The following is a 21,873-nucleotide window of genomic DNA, read 5'->3' on the forward strand; positions in this document are numbered from 1 at the left end:
TAGACAGCGCCACCAGCTGTTATGGAGTGTGCGATACAGCAAAAAAAAACAAAACAAAAAAAACTTTCCCCATAAAATACTAACACGTCGATCTTCATTTGTCACAAGCAGGGTCAATAAAATTATCGGGGAACTATGAATGAGTTGACAGAGTATTAAATGGTTTAATTATTTTTGCTGATTATGTTAGATGACCTGATAAATACACATATAGACCACAATGCATGTCAGGGTGCATGCATGCTCATTTGTCCGGCTTCCTTTTGTCTTTAAAACATTAACATTAGGATGCCTACACTAATAAATAACGTCAAAAGTCAAATACATTTTATGAGAGAACAGATGTGATGCTTTTTATTTTGTTATTGGTTTACCATCTGCACACTTTTTCCCTGCAGGTTTGATGGGACGGAGCCTGAAGTCTCAGCGTATTGACAAGCTGCCTTTATGATCAGCTTTAGATTAATGCTATATTTCTGTTTTCTCTTTATTATTTGTGTAAATTATGACAATTGTGTTGGTTATTATAAGTTAATAAAACTAGAATTGGTATTATTATTCATTAGATAAGGTACAGTCATATCCAATGGATTAGAACATGGGCTCCAATGTGGCTCATTTGTCAGATTTAAAGTACCTTTTCAAAATAACCTTTTAGCAAGTATTAAATTAATTAATCATTAAGCCCACATTTCTGTAATCAAAACGCAATTTTTATCAGTTTGATGTAAAACTATAATTCTTAAAAGTAATTCTTAACTGAAATAAGGGCTTTAAAACATCAATCTGTGAGTAATTAATCTATATAATTAATTAACCTAAGTTAATTGGGTTACTGAAACAAATTCACTCTTTGAGAATATTCCAATTTACTGAATATGACTGTTATATTGTTTATATTATTTATGCATAGACTCTACATATGCCCTTTGAGCCCTCCATCAAGCTCTTCATTCTGCTGAACAATTACGGCATAGGTAAATATAATTTTATAATTTGTATTACATGCTAAATGTCTCAAAAAAAGACTCAACTCAGCATATAATAGCTAAATGTACTTGCTCCACATTTGTACGATTGAAGTCCAGAGTGCCATAGACGTATACATAACTACTTTATCCAGTTCTCTTGATTTATCTATTTTCCTTCGAATTCTGTCTAATCTTTTTTCTTTGCTCTTTCCTTGTCAATACACATACATTTTAATTTGTAGCAGCACTGATAAATGTTTTCGGTATCACTGACAACAGTAAATATCTTTTTTCATATTTAAGCAGAACATACCATATACTTTTATGTATAGAGTTACCATCTGATTTAAATCAATGAGTGATTAGTTGCTCACCAAATTATTTCTGCAGAAGTTAACATTATTTTTCATGCTTTGGAGTTAGAAATCTGATTGATTGATGGATTGAGTCGTTCACTTTGCAAATATTTGCAATAATTATATACCAATTCCCCAAGACAGTCTCTTTTATCAAGTAACAAAAAAAAAAAAACACTGCACAGTTCTGGAGGAGGATATTTCTGATGCCAAGTTTGCTTTAATCCAAGTGTTTACATTACGCAAGAGGGTGAAAATCACAGTTTTGATCAGATATTTGCTTATCAAAGCAGTTTATCCATTTAATTGGCACACAATGAGAACTTTGTATCATCATCCTGAGTGCAGCAGTCATGTAAGCAGAGAGAATTACCCACTGTCTCATGTTGATGCTGTGGCACAAATAGCCTGAAAGGTTATGTTTCTGTGTTGCGTGTCTTCCATCCTGACGTCAGTGAAGCCAGAATCTCTCAGAGCCGCCATATAGGCTTCGGGGCGCCAGTTCTGCCCTGGCATCACGCGCTTAGCTGCTAAAACAGCTATATGGGAATGCCTCATTGTGGTCACTATCAGTCCTCCTAGGCAGGTCAAAGGTAATAAAAGTACACTGTTGTGGCAGATCTGTCCATATTTATATACCTGAACAATATAGTGCGTCTTACCCGGTTTCATTACACGGTGAATTTCTGTGACTGCCTTCCTGAGGTCAGGCCAAAAGTAGTAGCAGTTACAGTGAAAGACTTTATCCACACTTCGGTCTTCCAGAGGCATCGCGGCAACATCACAGAGATGGAGGGTCACTTTGCCATTCTCCAGAAATTCCTTCACCCGTTCTTTGGCCATCTGTCATGGTAGAAATGAAACTGAGTCAATGTTCCAAAACGTGGGACATCACCTGTCTTTCTACAAATCTAGAACTCAATTTACCTCTGTTAGTATTTAATACAGGGATAATTGTTTTTCAGACACTTTCTTCGTCAACCTAAAAAAACTTAGATATATGTATATAAATACAACTCACCTGGTGCATGTACTCGGAGTAATCCACTCCTATCATGCGACCCGTAGGCCCGGTGAGGAGTTTGGCTGCTGACTCCAGACCCAGACCGGGGCCATGACCCAGCTCCAGCACCGTGTCCCCTGGTTGGATCTTACACAGCTGCACAGCGCCCTCCTCGAGAACCTGGTTGCGTGTTTTGAACATCGTGCTGACCAACCATCCCCCTACAGACCGTGTTGGCCTGCCCAACTGGCTCCCCAATTTTTTAGCCCACATACCTGGAGAAATTTTACCCCATAGAGATCATAGTTAGAACATTTCTGGATCCTTTATAATAAAAACTGATCTTAGCACAAAAAACACAGAAAAAAAAATCTCTCATGTTCACCACATATCTATAAATAGCAGAAAAAAAATTGAATTGATATAATTATGTTTGCATTAATCAAGAAACCATTTTAAATATTTTAATTCAAAATCTTAAAAAAGAGCTTTAACACATCATTACAAAATATAAAAACAGTATCTATAAGTAAGGCTAACAAAAGTATTTCTGTTAGGGTTACACATCCATCTAGAATCGCTGCCATTGGGAGGGATTTATATACCACATAAAATGGATGAGCCAATCAGGATCGCCGGGCAGGATGTGACGTATCAGAGAAGAGACTGTGTGGATTCAGACGACATGGCGGCTCGCAGCGAGGAAGCAAGCAGTGACATTGATGCTGCTATTTCATCGGTGTCCAATCTGCCAAATGTTAATTATTTAAAAGAACACCAGAGAACGCCTTTAAAGACTTTTGTTGGTGGAAACAATGTTTTAGCCCTTCTCCCAACCGGGTTTGGTGAGACCTTGACCTTCCCTAATGTCAGCCTCACGGGTTTATCCAATCATACGCAAGGATTTTAGATAAGGCTCATCCATCTGAAATACATAACCAATGGAGCAAACCCAGATGGGTGTGTGGAACAAAATCCATCTGGCAAGGGTCAGGTTATGTTGCTTGAGCGCTCTATATTCTGCACTTTTTCCTTCCACTCGACTTCCCATTTAGATACAGCACACTCTGTGATCAGCCATCTTTTTCTTTCTTTTCTTTTCTTTCTTTTTTTGCCATGACCCTTTGTGTTTTACCCTCCTTGTTAAGGCAGCAGCCTCCAGGCAGCAGTCCATGGCTGTATAGAAGATTATAACATAGTGGTAACATCTCTGTATAAATAATCGTTTTCGTATTGTTATACTCTAATTTCCGAGAAACACAACTTTTCATATTAATTATCTTAGTCATAATCTTTAACATGAGCATAACTAAACGCTCTGTGTGCGCGCAATCAATGTATAAAATCTAATATATATAATATTTATCGATATATTAAAAAAATCACTTTTTCAACCAAACAGCTGAGCTGGACAGATGATATTGCAACAAATTACTCTTAAAAAAAACCTAAGTTGTTTACTCTGTGTGTGTTAAGAAGGATTTTCTGCCTGAGCTGTGTCCCGTAACATAGGGAGCCCCTACGGTTTTCTAACCTGCCTTGAACCTATTGCAACTCACACCAACATGGCGGCCATGGTTTTATCCAGTCCGCCGTTCATGCCTTTCGCCTTAATATGCTCCATACTTACTTTCTCCTGCAGAGAGAAACTCTCCTGCTCAGTGTTTTGAGCTCTTCCTGTGTTAGAAGAGGTGGAGCGAGAGGAGCGGCTCCTATTGGTCGACGCGAGCGCTTCTCCTATCTTTGCCTCTAACGCTCCCCCACTGCCTTCTGATCCCCTTCTTCCTCATGATCTTTCAACCTTTATTTTAGGAAGTCTGTAGAGATAAAAATCTACAAAGGCTGGTTACGAGGCATACCGGTGTTCAGTTTACAGAATGAAATAAATGAAAAGTGAATTTCAAATAAAGGTTTTCTGACATTTCCTTCCGCCAAGGCTTTCTTTTTTTTTTGCGAAAAGGCGTGAAAACCTCCCCGATCGTGTAATTTATAACACGTTTTTTGAAGCAGAGCTTTCCATATACCTGCGTTGTGGAGCTACAGTCGCGGGGTTTTGGAAAGGTGCGCAGTCGGATCTTCCACCAATGAGGCTGTTTTGCACACACCTCCCTGCGGGGATTGTGTTTCTTTCGTTTTCATTTCCCGGAAGGGTCGAATGTGAAAATAGCCGTGTTTGTTTGATTTCTTCAACGACAACAAATTGGGGTTTTCTTTTTTAAAAAATGGAGTTTGGGAACGCGTGGCGTTGAGTTTCTTGTGTGTGATCGTCGAGTCGGCTCATAAAGAAAATCGTCCTGTTTTTTATTCTGGCGCAATCAAAAAGATAAGGGACATGTCCATGGCGAACGTTTCCCCGTCACCTTTGATCAAGGTAAGATCGCTAACCTTCCAAAAATGCATTTAGTCTCCTAAACTCCAATTGAAAGTATGTTGAGCCCAGTTTGAGTACATCAATTTGTGTTTCATAACACAAATAAGCCTTTTTTTTTGCCCTGTCTTTCTATTATTTCTGATATCGTGTGTCTGTTTTTTAGCAAGAAATTATTGCAAACAGTTCTTCAGCTACAATGCATGAGAGGGAGGTCAGCCTTTCTCCAAATGAACAGCACCCTCCCCCAAATCAGCCTCCGTTGGCCAGTCCTCCCACTCAGGAAGACCTGTGGCATCTACCTGGAAGACTGAGTGAGACCATTTTTTTTTCAGCCCACCTCACATGAAATGCATTCAGATATATCCTTTAAACATTCTATAAAACAAATCCAGATGTTAATTATTATTATTATTATTAATATTTAATTAGGAATAAACCCATCTCTGTGGGATAAAGAGGATGTTGCCCACTGGCTCCACTGGGCTCAGAAGGAGTACTCGCTACGCCGACCAGAGAAGGGACGCTTTGAGATGAACGGCAGAGCCCTTTGTCTGCTCACAAAAGAAGATTTCAGACGCCGCTGCCCGAGCTCAGGTACAACTGATTTTTCTTTTTCCACATTGCTTTTAAAAAAAACAAAAAAAAAACACGGCTGTTAATTTTCTACACTGGTTTTCCTCTAGGCGACGTTCTCTATGAGATCCTTCAGTGTGTAAAGCAACAGAGGAGGAGGGTTGTCTGCCAGGCCCCTGATGTGCCCCCAGTCAGTAGCCAGATACCTTCTCACAGTTTCCAAGAGCCGCCGTCTGCGACAGCCAGTGTGAGCCCAGGTTAGAACATTTATCTCGAGTTTCCTGGCTTATAGTTGTGTTTTTTTATTTTTTTTTATTTCTCCTTTTGTTTTAACCGCAGTAGAAATGCTTCTAGATCTGTTCTTACCAAGTGAAATCCACACATTTAGTAAAAAAAAATTCTAATTAAAACCTGCCACTGTGACTTGTAAGATTTTGTTCTTCTCTTTGAACTTCCACACGTTGTTTCATGTTGTAGTCACAAACTGAAATGTATTTTATTAGGAATTTATGTGATGGACTAACACAACGTAGAGCAGAATTTTGCAAACTGAAAAGGATACATATGCAAAACATTCTGGGCCAGATCTTAAAAGATTCCGCTTAAAGACCACTAAACAGTGCGGACAGAAATAAAAAACTGTGTGATCAATAAGTGGCCGTGTTGCACTTGATCTTCAAACATTGCGTCTCCAGTGGATAGGACTTGTAAAACAGATTTGGTCCGCCACAGTTAAATGAGTAAATTGCATGTACTATGGGATGTGTGGGAACTGCTGTAAAAGAAAGAGGAAGATCAAATCCTTCACATAATTTCTCCAGACACCCAGGACGCACACAACCGTTATTAATAAAAAGAGAAGTTCTGCTTTTTAACTTTTCTTAGAAGCGATATTAATTATTATTACAAAATAAAGGAAACTTTTTGTCAAAAGTTGTGCAAAACAGAAGAAAAAACTTGTATTTTATGTCTGGGTTTAATAAGAAAATCAGATATACTCTGGACCATCATTATTCTACCGGTTTGTGTATCAATAATGGTGGCCATGTCAAGCAGCTGAGCGGAGCTTCTCCAGCCCCGTTTACCGAAAAGCTCCTTCCAGTCGTTGGAGGTAATGATGATAATAATTAGATTTTAAAAAAATGACAAATAGAACTGTCCAGGGTTTACCCAGCCTCTCCCCCATTGGCTGCTGGAGACAGGCACCAGCCCTTCACCTTACAGCGAGATTCATCTCTAAACAGCTGGATTAACCTACACCAACACTCACAACAGCCGCTTCAGCCAGAATACTGCACACTAAGGTAACCCCAAAATAAGTTAATACAAAATAGCTGTGCTTCGATCGCAGATCCCAGCAAACCTGCACGGAAAAGCCGGTATATATAATGGATGGAAGTTACAGAGCCTGTATTGGAAAAATGAGGGAGGGAGTTATGGATAAATTGTGGACTCAATTTTCTAGAATGACCACACGTCTCAGAAAAAAAAGGGACAGTCCCCATTTTGGACGATCTGTGCCTGTTTAAAATGTATCCAGATATGTTTGCGATTTCAGCGTTTTATGAATGTGAACGAGGCCTCTCTAGCAGTGAATCAGCTCTACAGCAGTCCAGCAGGGTAAAATAGTTTTTTTCCTCCCCAGAATTTAAGTCTTTACAGTCTGATGGCTGTTCTCTGCTGGTGGTTAATGTTCAGTTTTTTTTATTTACAAGCATGCCACAATGTGTAAGATCATGTATGGTATTCTTCGCCTTGGTTTAAACGTTTTATTCCCAAACCTTTTGAAGATCAGGGCCTCTGTGTGTTAGAAAAGTAACGCTGTTCATCCCTCTCAGCATGCCATCTTCACATTGAAACGTTAATGGTAACTGTGACTCAGAAGCTGATGGGAACATGTTATGAAGACAAACACAGGACCATCTAAGAAGAACACCTCTTAGCAGTTGTAAAGGACTTTAGAATATGGGGATCTTCTCATTCCTACAGGACAACAACACTAAACATACAGCAAGAGGTAGAATGTAATGGTTCAAGTCAAAGAACATTCATGTGTTAGAACATCAGACAAATATCCAGTTGACAGTGGCAAGACCTGTAAATTGCTATTTATAGATGATTAAGGGTTTTATAGTATATGCCTTCTATTCTGGATTTAACATGGAGATAATGAAAGGAAGTTGAATAGAAATGTTATCTCTGTTTTTTTTCTTATAATAATAATAATAATAATAACAATAATACTACATTTTATTTAAAAGGCGCCTTTCTGAAAACTCAAGGTCGCCGTACAAAAAAGATAAAAACACAATGTCAGAAACAAAGTCGAAACAGAATAAAAAGCATTTAAAAAATACAAAGGCTGGGACAGGGAAATTATTATTAAATAGAATAGGCACTCTTAAACAGATGAGTTTTGAGTTGTGATCAAAGTTTATCAAAACATTTGCTGCAGCGATTTGGAAGCTGAAGTCTTTTAATTGCAAGTTGTGGCCGTCCTAATAGTGAAGAATTACAAAGGTCCAGCTTTGAAGTAACAAAGTGTTTATCCTTTAACAAAGACCAGTAAGCAATAAAAAAAACCGATTGCTTCAACTTCAGTGTGCCCAAACACACTATGTATTTAGTTTGGTGCTTATCCAATCCAAGTTGTTTATTTTAGAGAGTGTGTGGGCAAAGATACTTCCTGATCAACGTGTCTCAACACACTGAGACTAAGTGCTTTTTTTATGCTTTATTTGTGTAGATACCAGTCAAATTTCCTTATCTCTGTAATTCATCCAACCCTGACCATCACGAGTACCAAGAAACCCCGTTTGACTTTCTCTTCACTTTTTTTCCCCCCTTCACGTAACCCGTTGACGCAGGTGTTGCAAAACGCCACTGAAGAACGTTGGGTTTTGATTGTCGTGTTGCAGTTAATGCATTTTAAACGTTCTGCTTTGAAACGGTTGCATTTATTACCACTCTCTGGACCATTTGGTGCAAAAAAAGCACAGTGTTCGCTTAAATACCGATAATTTGAGAACGTCCTAATTCGTAAAGCTGAACACGAGTACTGTTCAGCCACACACATTCCTGTTTTTGCCTCAACCACAAAAGGGGTTATTTCCATTGTAGGAAGACGGATGTGGCCTAAAAGGCTGTGGCTGCACAGATAGCAGCAAATTTACAAGTCCATAATCCTCCTTTTTTGGTTCTATTTGATGCCTAATGGGTCCTATATCAAATGACGATATAATACATCTATATGTGGAACTGTACATTGATGTTTGATAACTTCGGTTAATGTAAAACATTGAAGCTGCTGCAAAATGTTGCTTTTACTTTCTGTTTAGCTTTTCATATTTCCTCATATTTCACTCTGGCAATTTCCCTTGCAGTCACTGCTGCAGCACCTGCAGCCGCTGTAGCCACCGTGAGCAGCCAGCCAGGGCCCATTTCTCCACTTAGAGAGGCTCCTGGTTTTTTCCCTTACACTCTTCAACACACTCATAACAGTGAGTATATAAAAAGTGCAGCTATACCAGAAATACTTCAATGCTCTGGTCCTGCAGTTTTGGTCAATGCTAACCCAGATTTTTGTTTTGTTTGTTCCCTCTCTTCGTTTGATTTTTGCCTGATTTTCTCAAAGTTGGATCGGCCGCTGTCTCTGCTTTGCCCCAAAAACAAATTTCATCACTTCAACTGAAAGAAAGCGTCATTCACGAGCCTTTAAACCTGTCCAGTCGAGAGAGGCCAAGGAGCCCGCTGCACAAAGCTAATGGTCGCATACCAGGTATGGTCTGCTTAATTATTGTTAATGGTTGTTAATTCTTTTAGGTTTTGGCATAAAAAAGATTAAATGTGCAAAGCTGCTATGCTGCATTCCATTTGCTTTTGTGGTTGCAAATGCTGTCAGGGAATAGTGTCACACCCTTTTTTTTCCCATCATCAAGTTCTGAACCGGAAAACCCCTGAGAATATATTAATTGCTGCGCACAGGGATTAGCACAACAGATGTTGTACAGTACTATGTCAACAACTGATTTAATGAGCTGTGCACAGATCTGGTTCAGTTTAAATCTTAACCAAAATACTCCGTCATGTTGCCATTTGTTAGCCATAAACCCATTTTTTTCCATATCTGTGTGTAATTAACCTTTAGATATCAATTTATTTATCATGTCAGTTAAGTGTTTTGATAAATTATTGAAATAAGCAATACGTAATTAATAATAATGAAAATGAAAAACCCAAATCTCACACAAAATTTATTTTAATTGCACATTGTCCTTCCACCTTATTTCCTTTCCAGCATAAGCAACATTAAAACCCCACTGAGAAGCCAAGTCAATGCCACCAATAACGAGCATAATGCACCCTGCTGTAAAGTAGGGGAAAAAAAGTTCAGAAATGGTTTAAAGAGCTCGGCAATTTTTTTTTTTTTGGGGGGGAATTTGGCCTCCGAATTCCTCTGATGTCAATCCAACAATCATGTGTGGGGCGTGGTGTCCAAACCAGTCGGATCCATGCAGGCCCCACAGCACACATTCAGGGGTCCAGTTAAGCTCTCCCCTCTACTGTTCAGGGCTGATTTGGCAGCAAAAGGGGGACCAACATCTGATTAGGCTGTTAGTCGTCATATTTGTTAAGCTTGATGGTGTATTTCGCGCTAGGGAAAATTTTTTAAGCAACCTAGGTCTTTTGCATTATGGATATATGAACTCTAACACACAATATGTGTTGCTGTTTTGATCATGTCCAGAGTGCAGACTGCTATGGGACTATGTGTATCAGCTGCTGTGTGACGATCGCTACCAGGATTACATTCGGTGGGAAGACCCCGACACTCATGTATTCAGGGTGGTTGACCCAAACGGACTGGCGCGCCTCTGGGGAAACCACAAGGTGAGGAAACTGATCAAACGTGTGGTGAGAGATTGAGGAAAAGCATGGAGCACAGGCGCTCTATCACACCAGGAAGGGCATACGTCCAGTGATGGGTTATTTATTCTGTTGACAGAACCGAGACAACATGACCTATGAGAAAATGTCCCGTGCACTGCGGCACTACTACAAGCTCAACATCATCAAAAAGGAGCAAGGACAAAAACTCCTCTTCAGGTCTCTGGTCGTTTCTCTTTTTTTTCTCCACCAACATTCTGTTTTATTTGCTTCTCAAAAATCCAAGCAACATTATGGTTACTGTCTTCCCTTTGGCTGCTCTCAGGTTTCTGAAGCTCCCTCAGGATATCAGGAAACACCAAAGCAACGCAGCAGGGTCCCCTGAGCAATCACCGCCTCATGATGTGGACTTTGTAGACGGCAGTCCTTTGCAGGATTTCAGTGACGATCATTTTGAGGTTTCACCCGATCGAGCTTCTCCACAGCCTCCCTCAACTGGTGCTCCAGTGGGATAGAGAAGAATATTGACGAAAGTACTTACTTTAAAAATATCCAGAAAGAACAATTGAGGATTTTGGTTTTTGTATGTTTTTTTAATGACAAGTTTCAGCTCCAAAATGTAGCCATTCTTGGCTTTTAAGTTGACTAAAATGTTAATGTTTTCTGTGAGATCGCTTTCTGCGCTGGCATTTCATTTTACGTGTGAACGAACACTAACATTCAGGTAAAAATAAATACTGTGGCAGAATCAATATTCATCCATAAAATCGCTGTAACATCTATTTCTAAACATTGTTTTCTAAACAGGCCAGTTACTTTTGATTACTTTCTGCATTTATTTTTTATAAACTATTTAAATCTGCTATGTGGATGAAGCAGGGGAAGCTGTGATCAAGCTAAATTTCTGTTGGCTATATTGTTTTCATATATTTTATAGAAATTAGGTTGTTTTTTTTTGTGAGACTTGTGGTCGTTTCTTTTGCTATATGACATACATTTTCTATATTTGGCAGAATTTCTGTTGTGTAGTTGCAAAGTCACCAAAACTTATTGCTTTGCAATAGTATTTATACCACTTGAGCTTGAAATTATGTTTTAAGCACAATTTCAACATATTTTATGTTTTAAACCAGGGTTCTGCCATCTGTGGATCCTGAGTTGCAAGTGCCTCTTTGGATCTTTCACAATAGCTCTCATAACTGGGTAAAAATGATAAAGAAAAAATCCTTTTTTTAAACAGATATAATTAAAATAGCAGGATTTAGCATGTTTTTTTTTCTCAAGAAACGACTCTATTGAATTTTCACAACAAAACATTTGAAAGTTCATTTTTTTTATATCTATTTTTCTCATCAGAGGTTGGAAATAAAAACTTTTTTTTACTTAATTATCTGCAAATATCAACATGCCATGAAAGAAAATGTGTCCATCTTCTTATTGCAAAACTTACATTTTTCTCTTTGTTTAAAATCCTCAAAATAAAAATGATACAGTGGTTCTTTAAAAATGACATTAAAGTTTGTTTTTTTTTAACAAATGGTCATGTAACATTTGCATTTCTGAATTGAGTTTTATTTAGCAGGACTGAGGGCAAAAATGCTCTTTGGTTTGTAAAGATTACAGATTCCTGTTTTAGACCACCACACAGTAGTGGAAGGAAAATGGTGCCTAGTTTTCAACACTTTACAGCAAATTAAAATCTAAAAAAAACATTTGCATATTTCTTTCAGCCTCCATTATTCAATACTTTGTACAACCACCTTTTGCTGTAGTTAAAGCAGCAAGACTTTTTAGGGTATGTCTCTACCAGCTTTCTAGATGCAGATATAGCTGCCCATTGATCTAAACAAAAAAATCAATCATTCTGACCGGAAAGGGATCATCTATTAGCACCAGTTTTCAAAGATTCTGAGTTGGATTTTGATCTGGAAATACGCCAAAATAAATACGCCATTCTAATGAAACAAACCTGCTTTCATTACATCTCTGAAAGTATGTTTTGGGTTTTCCTGCTGGAAGGTGAGCTTTTGCCAGTCTGGAGGCTTTCTCGCCCAAATTAACGTACATCTTCCCGTCAACTCTGACCGAGTTCTCTGTCCTTGCATGAATAAAAACATCCACACGGCATGATGCTGCCACTGTCATGTTTTGCAGTGGAGATGGCTAGTCAGGGTCATGTGAGGTGTTAGTTTTCCACCACATACCCTTCGGATTCTGTTTGTAATAATAATAATATCAGTAATATCATCTTTATTGTCATTGAAACATACATTACAACGAAATTTGTTCTCTGCTTTTAACCCATCACCCTAGGGGAGCAGTGGGCTGCATGTGCGGCGCCCGGGGAGCAATCTGGGGTTAAGGGTCTTGCTCAGGGACCCAGAGTGCAGGCGCTGGGGATCGAACCGGGTACTTGCATCCTTCTCTGAGTGCAAGCACACTGCTCTAACCACTAGGCCACCACTCCCCTCAAACAAGCCCCTGAGGCCTTCATAGACCAAATTATTGGCTTTTCATCTCGCAAAGTGAAAAATGTTCTACAGGTAAGAATACTTTTGGGGGGCCATTGCATCATCCAGAGCATCTTTTGTGTTTTTTAAAATGAAAATAAGAAAAACAATGTTTGCACAGAGAGGAAAGAGTTGTCCGTTTATGGAACCATCTGTCATTTAAGGGTGTACCCAAGTAATTCCTGCAGGGGATGCTGTGGAAGTGCTTTGGTTCAGCAGTCTTTTCTTTCTCCTTATTTTTTTTAGAGAGAGAGCGAGAGAGAGAGAAAGAGAGAGAGTCAAACCCTTTCCAAAGAGAAGGAAAAGAAAGACAATCTCAATTACATAAATACCACAGCCATTGCATTTATTTCTGTCTTGCAAAGATAAATATCGTAAAAATCTTTTAAATTCTTGGGAGTTTAACGGTCATAAGCTTAGGCTTTCTATGTAACAGCGTAATAGACTTAAGAACTGAAAGTGCTTTATGACTTGGACAAAAAGCCTTTGAGACTCATATGTCACATGGCCATGACCAATAAGATATGTCCAATCTGGGAGTATTAAAAACGACTGACTTACTTGCCTTCAAAGATTTTCTGCTTCATGAATGCCTGATCTCAGTTGGTATTATTTGTTGTTGCTCCTCTAATGCTTTTCCTGCTCAAATAATAATTAGTAGATTAGTGAAACTTTTCAAGATGCCCCACAGTCTCTCCAGTTCTCATTTTCGTGAACTTCCCTGGGACATATCCTTCTCTGGATCTGGATTCCTGGCCACCTATCAGCTGGGGGTTGCTCTGTGCTTTCTAAAGTATGCACCCTGGATTCTGGAGTCGGCCCCCCACATCCTGGGTGCGTCTGCCGGATCTTTGGTAGCAGCTGCTGTTGTCTGTAAAATCAACCCGAGTAAGTGACCTTATTGTGTGTTCTAAGTTTACTTAGATGTTATTTGTGAGTACAACTCTCAACTCTGTGTTCTTTCATTTTACAGCTACCATTCAAGATGAGATTATTCTTTTTGCCAAACAGGTGATGGCTTTCCCACTTGGACCGCTGAACCCCTCAGTCAGTGTTTTCCACTGGTTAGACAGTGTTTTGCGCAAACATCTTCCTTCAGATGCACACCATCTATCAAGCGGCCGCCTTGGTGTTGCTGTGACGCGTCTGACGGATGGGAAGCACCTAATTCTGTCAGACTTTCAGTCCAAAGAGGATGTAGTGGATGTAAGTGTATGCTGCTGATCAATAACATCTTTATAAACTAATATGTTATTAATATAAATAATAGTAAAGCAGTACTGCAATGTATTGAATGATTTGTTGTGGAAGAGGTATACAGCTAAGGCATTAACATACACATAACCTAATTACCAGTATAGACTATATGTTTTCACTGTCATATTTAATCACACTTTAAGTCAGATTTTTTTATTAAATCAATCATTTCTTGTATCACGTCAGTTATAATTGCCAAAAAAAAAATGTGTCACTAGCCAGAAGAATCCCCAACTTTCATTACTTTCTTCAAACATGCTGGTGCAAATTCTCAGTTATCTGGGTCATTGGAACTGAGCGAAAGTCCGGTTGCCTCCGATTTAAGGCTGTTTGCTGTTACTTTCTTCAAAGTCAGAACTTCACATACTCCAAGATTATAATACCTTTTAACAATTTTGGAAAGCACAGATGAAGTCCTGGCTTTTTAAGCTTTGAAGGGAGATCTGGTCTAGTAGTTAGAGCAGGGTTCTTGCATCCTTGGAAGGCTGTGAGTTCCCCAGGTTAAATCCCTCACACTGCCACTCTGGGTCCCTGAGCAAGACTCTTAGCCCCACAATGCACCTTGGGCACCACACTAGACAGACCACTGATTTTTGTTCTTCGCCAAGAACAATGGACAAACATTTCACCAGAATTACATAGGTTAGAAGTTGGTAATGGTTAAGCTGCAACGTAAAACATCATTAAAGGTGTATGAGCTTGTATGTCAAATTGTGTTTCTGTGCCGATTTAATCCTCATTAGATTAAAACCTGCAAACTACTTACACTAGTTTTTGTGTTTAGATATCATCAAAGTTTGATGTTAATCTCATTCTATCGAAAAAAGAAAATAATGTATGTGACATTCATTCCCATCATGAATGTATGCAATTTCTGACCAAAACTATATGTCCTGCATTTGCAATCTAAAAGTCTGTTGCATATTGTCCCTAGGCTCTGCTGTGTAGCTGCTTTGTCCCTGGATATTGTGGCTTTCTGCCTCCACGCTTCAAAGGAGTTGTGAGTATCTCACGGATTCCCTACAAAAGCTTCCTAGGTCATTTTTGTAATTAAAAAAAATATTTTTAACAGTACTACATGGATGGTGGCTTGAGTGGACTTCAGCCCTTACTGTCTGAGGCATCCAGCTGCACTCTGACTGTGTGCCCATTCTCTGGAGAAGCAGATATCTGTCCAGCTGACCCTACTTGTATGATGGAACTGGTAGCTACTGGAGCCGTTCTGAAGTGCAACATTGCTAACAGCTTCAGAATCCTCAATAGTCTTTGCCCTGTGACATTAGAGGTAAGATGTTATGTTTGGCTTTTTCTTTTTTGTGACGTTTTAGTGAGTTGAGTAGTTCCAAATGGTACTTGTCTAGATACACTCTGTTATGCTAATTACCAGCCTCTGTTTTAATTGCCTTTATCAGTGTTGTAACCAATAACAAAGAAATGGCCAATAGTCATGTTAACAGAATATTTTACCTATAATGTAAACATGTAATTGAGTTCAAGCACATACACAGTCAATCCTGTCAAATCATGTAAACAGACTCAATTTGAAGTCCTATTATCCTTGTTATGAAAATGAAGTTCAGTTTATCAATCAAATTCATAAAATGTTATCTGTTTAAGGTAACCCAGTCAACTAAATCTAGTCACTGAACATATTTAAATAATTATTTGTATAACTGAATAAAATTGCTATGTAGTATGTATGTATGTATCTATTATTTATGCCTATTTTTGATGTTGTATTCCATCAAATGTGCAGGTATTTAATTTGATTATGTTAAGAATTGACCACATCCAGTTCTTTTCCTGAATAATCTGGACTAAGAGCTTGTCTTTGGGAAAGATAACTTTGATTCCAGATCCTACTTTCACCCCAGATGAGCTGGCTTCTAAATTTAACATCATTCTGCATGATTGCTCCAGTGAAAACTCGGTCCACTACCTTCTTCCACAATGCCCCTTGGTTAATCCCTGAACTCTAGTCCATGAAAGCTAAATGCCGTCGACTAGAACGACTCCATAAGAAAACTTGTCTCACAATCCACAAAGAAATGTTCAAAACTCAAATAGCACTGTATAAGGAATTAATTGTTGAGAAAAATCCAGTTATTATTCTGACTTGATCTGTTGTAATGAAGAAAACTCCAGGACCTTGTTTTCATTGTTCAATTACATTTTCCGACCTCTGCATGCCCCCCATCTCTTTCTTCTGAGGCCTTCTTTTTCTACTCATAAACTTGTAAGACAGTTTGCGTGTTGCAAATATCAGCCATTTTCAAAATATACGTTGAGACTTGAGTAGCTACAATGAAGGCTAACACCAAAGCTCTGCCAGCATGCCGAAATTATTGACATGATTGAATGATTGACATGTGGGACAACCGATAGAGTAGGTGATACCCTTGTAACTCGAGGGACAGAGTGCGGCGTAGGCAGGACCAATCCTCTACAGCTAATGAATGGACCCCTAACCCGACATACCCAGTCCATACTCCAGCGCCAACCCCTCACCCCAGTCGATCCCAGCCTCAACGACTCACAAGCTCATCCACCCAGAGATGGATGGATTTCTAGTCTGGTCTATATTTAGATTGATTTGGAATCGGACATTTTATATATGACCTTCTGATTTTTATGAAAACAGTATAAACCAATCAGAATTGATATATCCAAGACTTGTAACCATGTTACACACATTCATTGTTTTCAATGGCAAATCAAACCTGTTTTAGACTATCCTATGATTATCCTATAGTTACACAGTCAAATCTGTCAAGAACGGGGACAGAAGGACCCAGTATTCAGGCCAGACAAGCGGATGAGCTTTAGAAGAGTTTATTAAAGGCAGTCTGGTAAGACAGGGACAAGCAGGCTCAGTGGTCAGAGTACAATCCAAGGTCGGTACACGAGTAGAGCAGAATAAACAAGCAGGGATCAGGCAGACTCAGAAACTCCAAAAACAGAAACTGGTCAGGTAATACAAGCAGGCAGTCAGAACAGGGCAGGAAAAATCAGGTACAGGGTTCAGGCTGGCTCAGAAATCCAGAGGCTAATTGGGTCAGGTCAACAAGCAAACAAACCGAACAGGGATTGCTGGACTAGACTCACCAAAAGGCTGAATGATCTGACAGAGTGCAGGAGACAGAGGCAGATATAAGTAGGGGAGTGAGCAGGTGAACAGAGTGAAACTAATTACCAGAATGGGTGGAGCTGATCAGGGGGGACAAAATGGCTGGAAGTAAACTGAAGCTGATTGGATATTGACTGGTGAGGGGGTGTGACAGGAAGACAAAAGAATGGTGGCAGGTGAACTGAATAAAGGCTGGTAACAGAACTGATCAGAGCAGGCCAGAAGAAACTGATAATATAAAACTAAGTACAAAATCAAACCACATTAAAACTCAAATTATCCCATTAACCAAAACTGATCCATAACCTAAACCTAAGACAGAATTGATTACATGAAGAGAATTACTAAACCAAAACAGAAATTAAACTAGACTAATCCAGAGCCAAAATCAACATTAAGACCAAACCTAGGACTAAACAAAACATAAGCAAATAATAAAAACCAGAGCTAATACTAAGACAGGAGAGTGAACTAATTAAAAAGACCAACATAAACCATAACAAAAACCCAAATCATGACACAAATCTGTTCCTTTGTCCTTGTAGGCTGTAGAACAAGCCTTCCATGCTGGCTACAAAGACACCATCAACTTCCTTCAGAACAATGGTGGGTCAAGTTAAAAATTGTTAAAAGCAAAAATGCTTTAAGTTTACTTGTGCAAACTCTTGTATAAGGGTATAATTGTTGATTTATTCCCCTTTTGTCAGATGTTGCCCTTGCCAGGGTGGGGTCCATTGTACCCCAAGTGTCCTCAAACTGTAATTTGGCCAATCCAATGATGGATCTGAAGACATCCAAAGTGGAAGAGCAGGAGACCACCAACCTGAGGAGAGCTTTAGAAGAACACAGATCTATGCAAATGTTAAACTTCACTACAACAGAACCTCCAGGAGATTCTTTACACGATTTTGACATGATGAAGAATGGTAAGTTTGTGACAGCAACCATTGTCAAATATTACTAATGTGGAAACCCACTGAGTTCTTTTGCAGCTGAGTTAAAGAAGAGGCATCGGTTTACTACAAATTAAACTGGCGAGCTCAAAGCCACAGCAAACCAAAGAGTCATTCTGCTAAAATGTGACATTGCTAACCACCGTTCACCAAAAGCAAATTTAAAGTACCCAGAGACATGGATTCCAGTTCAAAGCCATTTGAATTTGGAACAAAAATGCACTGAGCCTCCCAGTTACATAACAGTGGAATTTACTGCTAATGTTTTAAGCTGTTTTTATACTTGAATCTGTTAAGTCTTTACTTTTAAAAATTTTGATCATTACACTGATTCATCGCTGTATCCATTTACCTTTCAGTTCTGATGGGGAATGTGACAACTTACCTGAGCATGTTTGGGTTACCTGTGAGGATCTTTTCCCATCTGCTTCTACCTCTTGTGGTGTCATTTTATGCCGTGCTCCAAAGCAGACAAAGGTAATCATGCTGAAGGCAACACAGAGAAAATAGAAAATTCAGTTTTCACATTATAATTTCATTGATGAAGAGAGAAGCTAACCAATCGAAACTGGTGTGATGTGAAAATATAGATTAATGGTTTAACTAAGATTAACCTTTTTTCAGCTCCACTGGCCACACCCAGGCCTGATTACTGCCAGATATGTTAAATCAAGAAACACACTTAAATAGACCCTTTCTAACATTATGAAGTATGCTAAAAGATATCAGAAAGCAACAACCATGTCTGGCTTTAAAGGGGAAATATCATGCAAAATCCAATTTTTTTATCCCTTAAATAAAGGTTGTGTTCTTGGAATCTTTATTAGTACAGCAAATTTGAATTTAGTCTGTGCAGGTACTGTGTAGATTTAGTTATACTCTGTTTGGGTCAAAATTTGCAATCTGTTTAGTTTTCTCTATTCTCTATCAGTTTTTTTAACAATTATGTCACAGTATTTGCTGCAGAACTTCTAGAGAACTTCATTGGCTTACAGCTAACCAATTTAGCAAATCCACCATTTTTATTTTTTGCTGTGGTTGTGTGATGGTCTTGGGTTACTTTTCTTCTTCATGGAACTGAACTTCTTGCTGTGATTGATGGAATCATCAATACTGCAAGATTATTCTGAGGGAGTCTGTATGCTCAATTGTACTCTGCTATTTCAGCAAAACAAGTACCCAAAAAACTCAGCAGCACATCCACCTCTGAATTACTAAAAAAAAAAAAAAAAACTAAAACTAAAACTAAAAAAATAAAAAAACAGAAGGATGTTTTTGAGGTAGTCTTGACTTAAATTTCAACTGAGAGGCCCTGGCAGGACCCCAAACAGGCCTGTTATACCCTCTAATGTGGATGAATTAATACAATTCAATAGGGCCAGGTTGGTTTAAGTAGCTTTCTTGCTTTAATAGACAAAATCATCATTTGAAATTTGTTTTTTGCATTTACTCAGTTTATCTTTGTCTGTTAATATGACGAAGAAATAGCAAATGGTAATATTTTTCCCAGCACTGTTTTTGAGCTAATTCAATGATATTAGAGATGTTAACACAATGCAACCATAACAATATATATTTTCTCTTCTAGACTGAGGCTGCTCTTCAAAGAATTCCCAAGGGTTGTTGTTTGGAGTTGGTATTTTATGAGACAGTTTGGAAACTTCTTCTTTGGAATTATCATTTCTAGCCTCAAGAAGCTAATAAAAGACCGGTGAGATGTTCTTTATCTGAACCAAGAAATTCTATTTGATGCTTTAATAGTCAGTTTCTTATTTTTACAACCAACTCAAGCCATTCCTTCATTTCTTACGATTCATTTCTGACTTGATTTGATTAAAATAGACTGACTTTGTGTTTTAGGTTAATCCAGATCATTTTGCTGCTGCATTGGCTGAAGGTTTACACACAACAAGAGGTCCTGTGAGCAGAGAAGAATTTATCGCCACTCTTTGAAAATGATGACTCTGTATCTCAGGGTAATGGAAAATGATAAGGACAGGGAACATCCCCTGCTCGAATAGCAGAAATGTAAAGACTGTAGTTTAGGCCATGTATATTTTGGATAGGATGATGTGTAAATATGCCTGTGAAGCAAAAATCTTTTTTTTTCTTCAAATTGCGTTAAAAATAGCAAACAACAAAACAAAAATAAACTTGAGTATGGATCTTGGTTAACCAGAGTCTGAATTTATGTTTTGTTTAAATGCAGAATTTCTCAAAATTAAATCAATGAACGTCATATAATATGGTGTACCGCTGTCACTTTTCAGATGTAAGGCCCGAACCATCAAAGTTATGTAGCCTGGAGTCAGTCAATAAAAACTTAAAAAAAAAAAAAAATCTTATCTGGTCTCACAGTTTTATTATGCTTGTATATTTTTTGACATTCACGTTACAAAGACAGCAAACCCTCTTACATTGTAGTGTTTTAAGAAATAATTGGTATATAATGCTGCTAACATTGGTATTTCTTAATGCTTAATATATATAAATATATATATATATATATATATATATATATATATATATATATGTATATGTTTATATATATATATATATATATATATATATATATATATATATATATATATATATATATATTATCTATATATTCTCAACTAATTAATTCAAATATATTAAGGCTGTCACGTGAAGAGCTTTATTATTGGCATGCCGTATAAATGGAGCTTAAGCGAAAATTCAAACTGAAGAAACTCTTTTGCCTACCTCCATCAATCAGAGACTCATCCGCCTCCGACGCAAGCCAATCAGTTTTGAACTGCTCCTCCTCTACGCCAATCAGCATCCTGGGTTCATCTTAAAAGAACTCCACATCCTCGTCTCGGCCTTCTCCTCAGCGAGCAAGCGGTGGCTGCGCGTGTCTGATCTGGACTCTGTTGACCGGATTCAACCCACCTCCATCCCCTTCTCCACCATCGTACCAAGCTCCGCCTGACTTTCCTATGGTGCTGCTTCAACCACGTCCCTATCAGAGTGTAATTCCTTCTGGACTCTTATGGAATTCCCTGTCACTCCTTAAAACGGTCCGGTAGAAGACCGCCAGGCTGAGCCTGGTTCTGCCAGAGGTTTCTTCCCAAAGGGGAGTTTTTTCTCTCCACAGTCGCTTCATGCTTGCTCATCATGGACAGTTCATGCAAACCTGTGTTTATCAAGTTGGACATCTAGCTCAAACAGATCATCATATGGACTGAACAAACTTTATTTATCTCCACTCCACCACCAGTTTCAGACCCGGGGTGAAATATCCCTATTCTCATACGCCTGCTTATGCATATTGAAGTATAATTCAGCGTGAATTTTCCCTGCCGAGGTCTGAGCGCCAGACTCTTAAAATATTGTATCAATAAAATTCTTCTAATTGCCTTTTCTTTCTGTGTGAGTTTTTCAGATTGAAATAATGCTGTGGAACTGTTCGTATTCTTCTCCTGACCATTGATTTGTACATTAAGTACAATAAAGTAATTTTAGTTCTCTGTAAGCCATGGCTTCAGCTAAAGAATACAAATGAGAAAAGGCCAGGGAATTTCTGGAACAGCTAAACTTTTCTGATCAGATTATCTTTGACCTGGTAGGTGTGAGCTCAAGAAGACATAATGCTGAAACTGGATCAGAAAGTGGTTCAACAAAGTATTAAAGTGTGCGCACATCCATGCAATCATATTATTTCACTATTTAAATGTTTCAACTTTTCTTGAACAAAATTCCTTATTTATCAGTTGCATCGCCTTAAAGAAATGTCACAAATGTCAAAAATACTAAATAATTAATCAATGTTTTACATTACAAAAACCTGGCATTTTAATGGTAGCATGCACACATTTTAGAACAGTGGTCTCATGCTCAA

General features: G+C 38.4%; 3 protein-coding genes across 5 annotated transcripts; 2 read left to right on the top strand and 1 right to left on the bottom strand.

The window, feature by feature from the left end:
• Positions 1–1,515: 1,515 nt before the first annotated feature.
• zgc:194242 (uncharacterized protein LOC100005854 homolog) lies at positions 1,516–4,457 on the bottom strand. Of its 3 annotated transcripts, none has more exons than XM_012856349.3 (4): positions 4,355–4,457; positions 2,349–2,605; positions 1,990–2,170; positions 1,516–1,905 (listed from the first exon to the last, which is right to left on the bottom strand). In XM_012856349.3, exons 2-4 carry the CDS (start codon positions 2,601–2,603, stop codon positions 1,709–1,711), a joined length of 633 nt encoding a protein of 210 aa, XP_012711803.2. In that variant the 5' UTR covers positions 2,604–2,605; positions 4,355–4,457; the 3' UTR covers positions 1,516–1,708. The 3 variants fall into 3 exon arrangements, with proteins under 3 accessions (XP_012711803.2, XP_012711811.2, XP_021168463.2); XM_012856357.3 differs by lacking the exon at positions 4,355–4,457 and adding an exon at positions 3,961–4,083; XM_021312788.2 differs by lacking the exon at positions 4,355–4,457 and adding an exon at positions 3,717–3,934.
• etv7 (ETS variant transcription factor 7) lies at positions 4,430–12,325 on the top strand. The gene is made up of 9 exons (XM_012856337.3): positions 4,430–4,701; positions 4,865–5,012; positions 5,131–5,295; positions 5,385–5,531; positions 8,658–8,774; positions 8,909–9,052; positions 10,022–10,164; positions 10,280–10,380; positions 10,487–12,325. The coding sequence occupies exons 1-9, from the start codon at positions 4,663–4,665 to the stop codon at positions 10,674–10,676; spliced, it is 1,194 nt and encodes a 397-aa protein (XP_012711791.2). The 5' UTR covers positions 4,430–4,662; the 3' UTR covers positions 10,677–12,325.
• Positions 12,326–13,233: 908 nt separating this feature from the next.
• LOC105920610 (patatin-like phospholipase domain-containing protein 2) lies at positions 13,234–20,333 on the top strand. Its single transcript, XM_036138099.1, has 9 exons — positions 13,234–13,559; positions 13,645–13,877; positions 14,863–14,928; positions 15,001–15,213; positions 17,601–17,661; positions 17,763–17,981; positions 18,368–18,485; positions 19,597–19,719; positions 19,869–20,333. Exons 1-9 carry the CDS (start codon positions 13,352–13,354, stop codon positions 19,930–19,932), a joined length of 1,305 nt encoding a protein of 434 aa, XP_035993992.1. The 5' UTR covers positions 13,234–13,351; the 3' UTR covers positions 19,933–20,333.
• The last annotated feature ends 1,540 nt before the right edge of the window (positions 20,334–21,873 follow it).

The sequence above is a fragment of the Fundulus heteroclitus genome, chromosome 1 (genome assembly GCF_011125445.2).
Source record: "Fundulus heteroclitus isolate FHET01 chromosome 1, MU-UCD_Fhet_4.1, whole genome shotgun sequence".
NCBI classification, from domain to species: Eukaryota; Metazoa; Chordata; class Actinopteri; order Cyprinodontiformes; family Fundulidae; genus Fundulus; species Fundulus heteroclitus.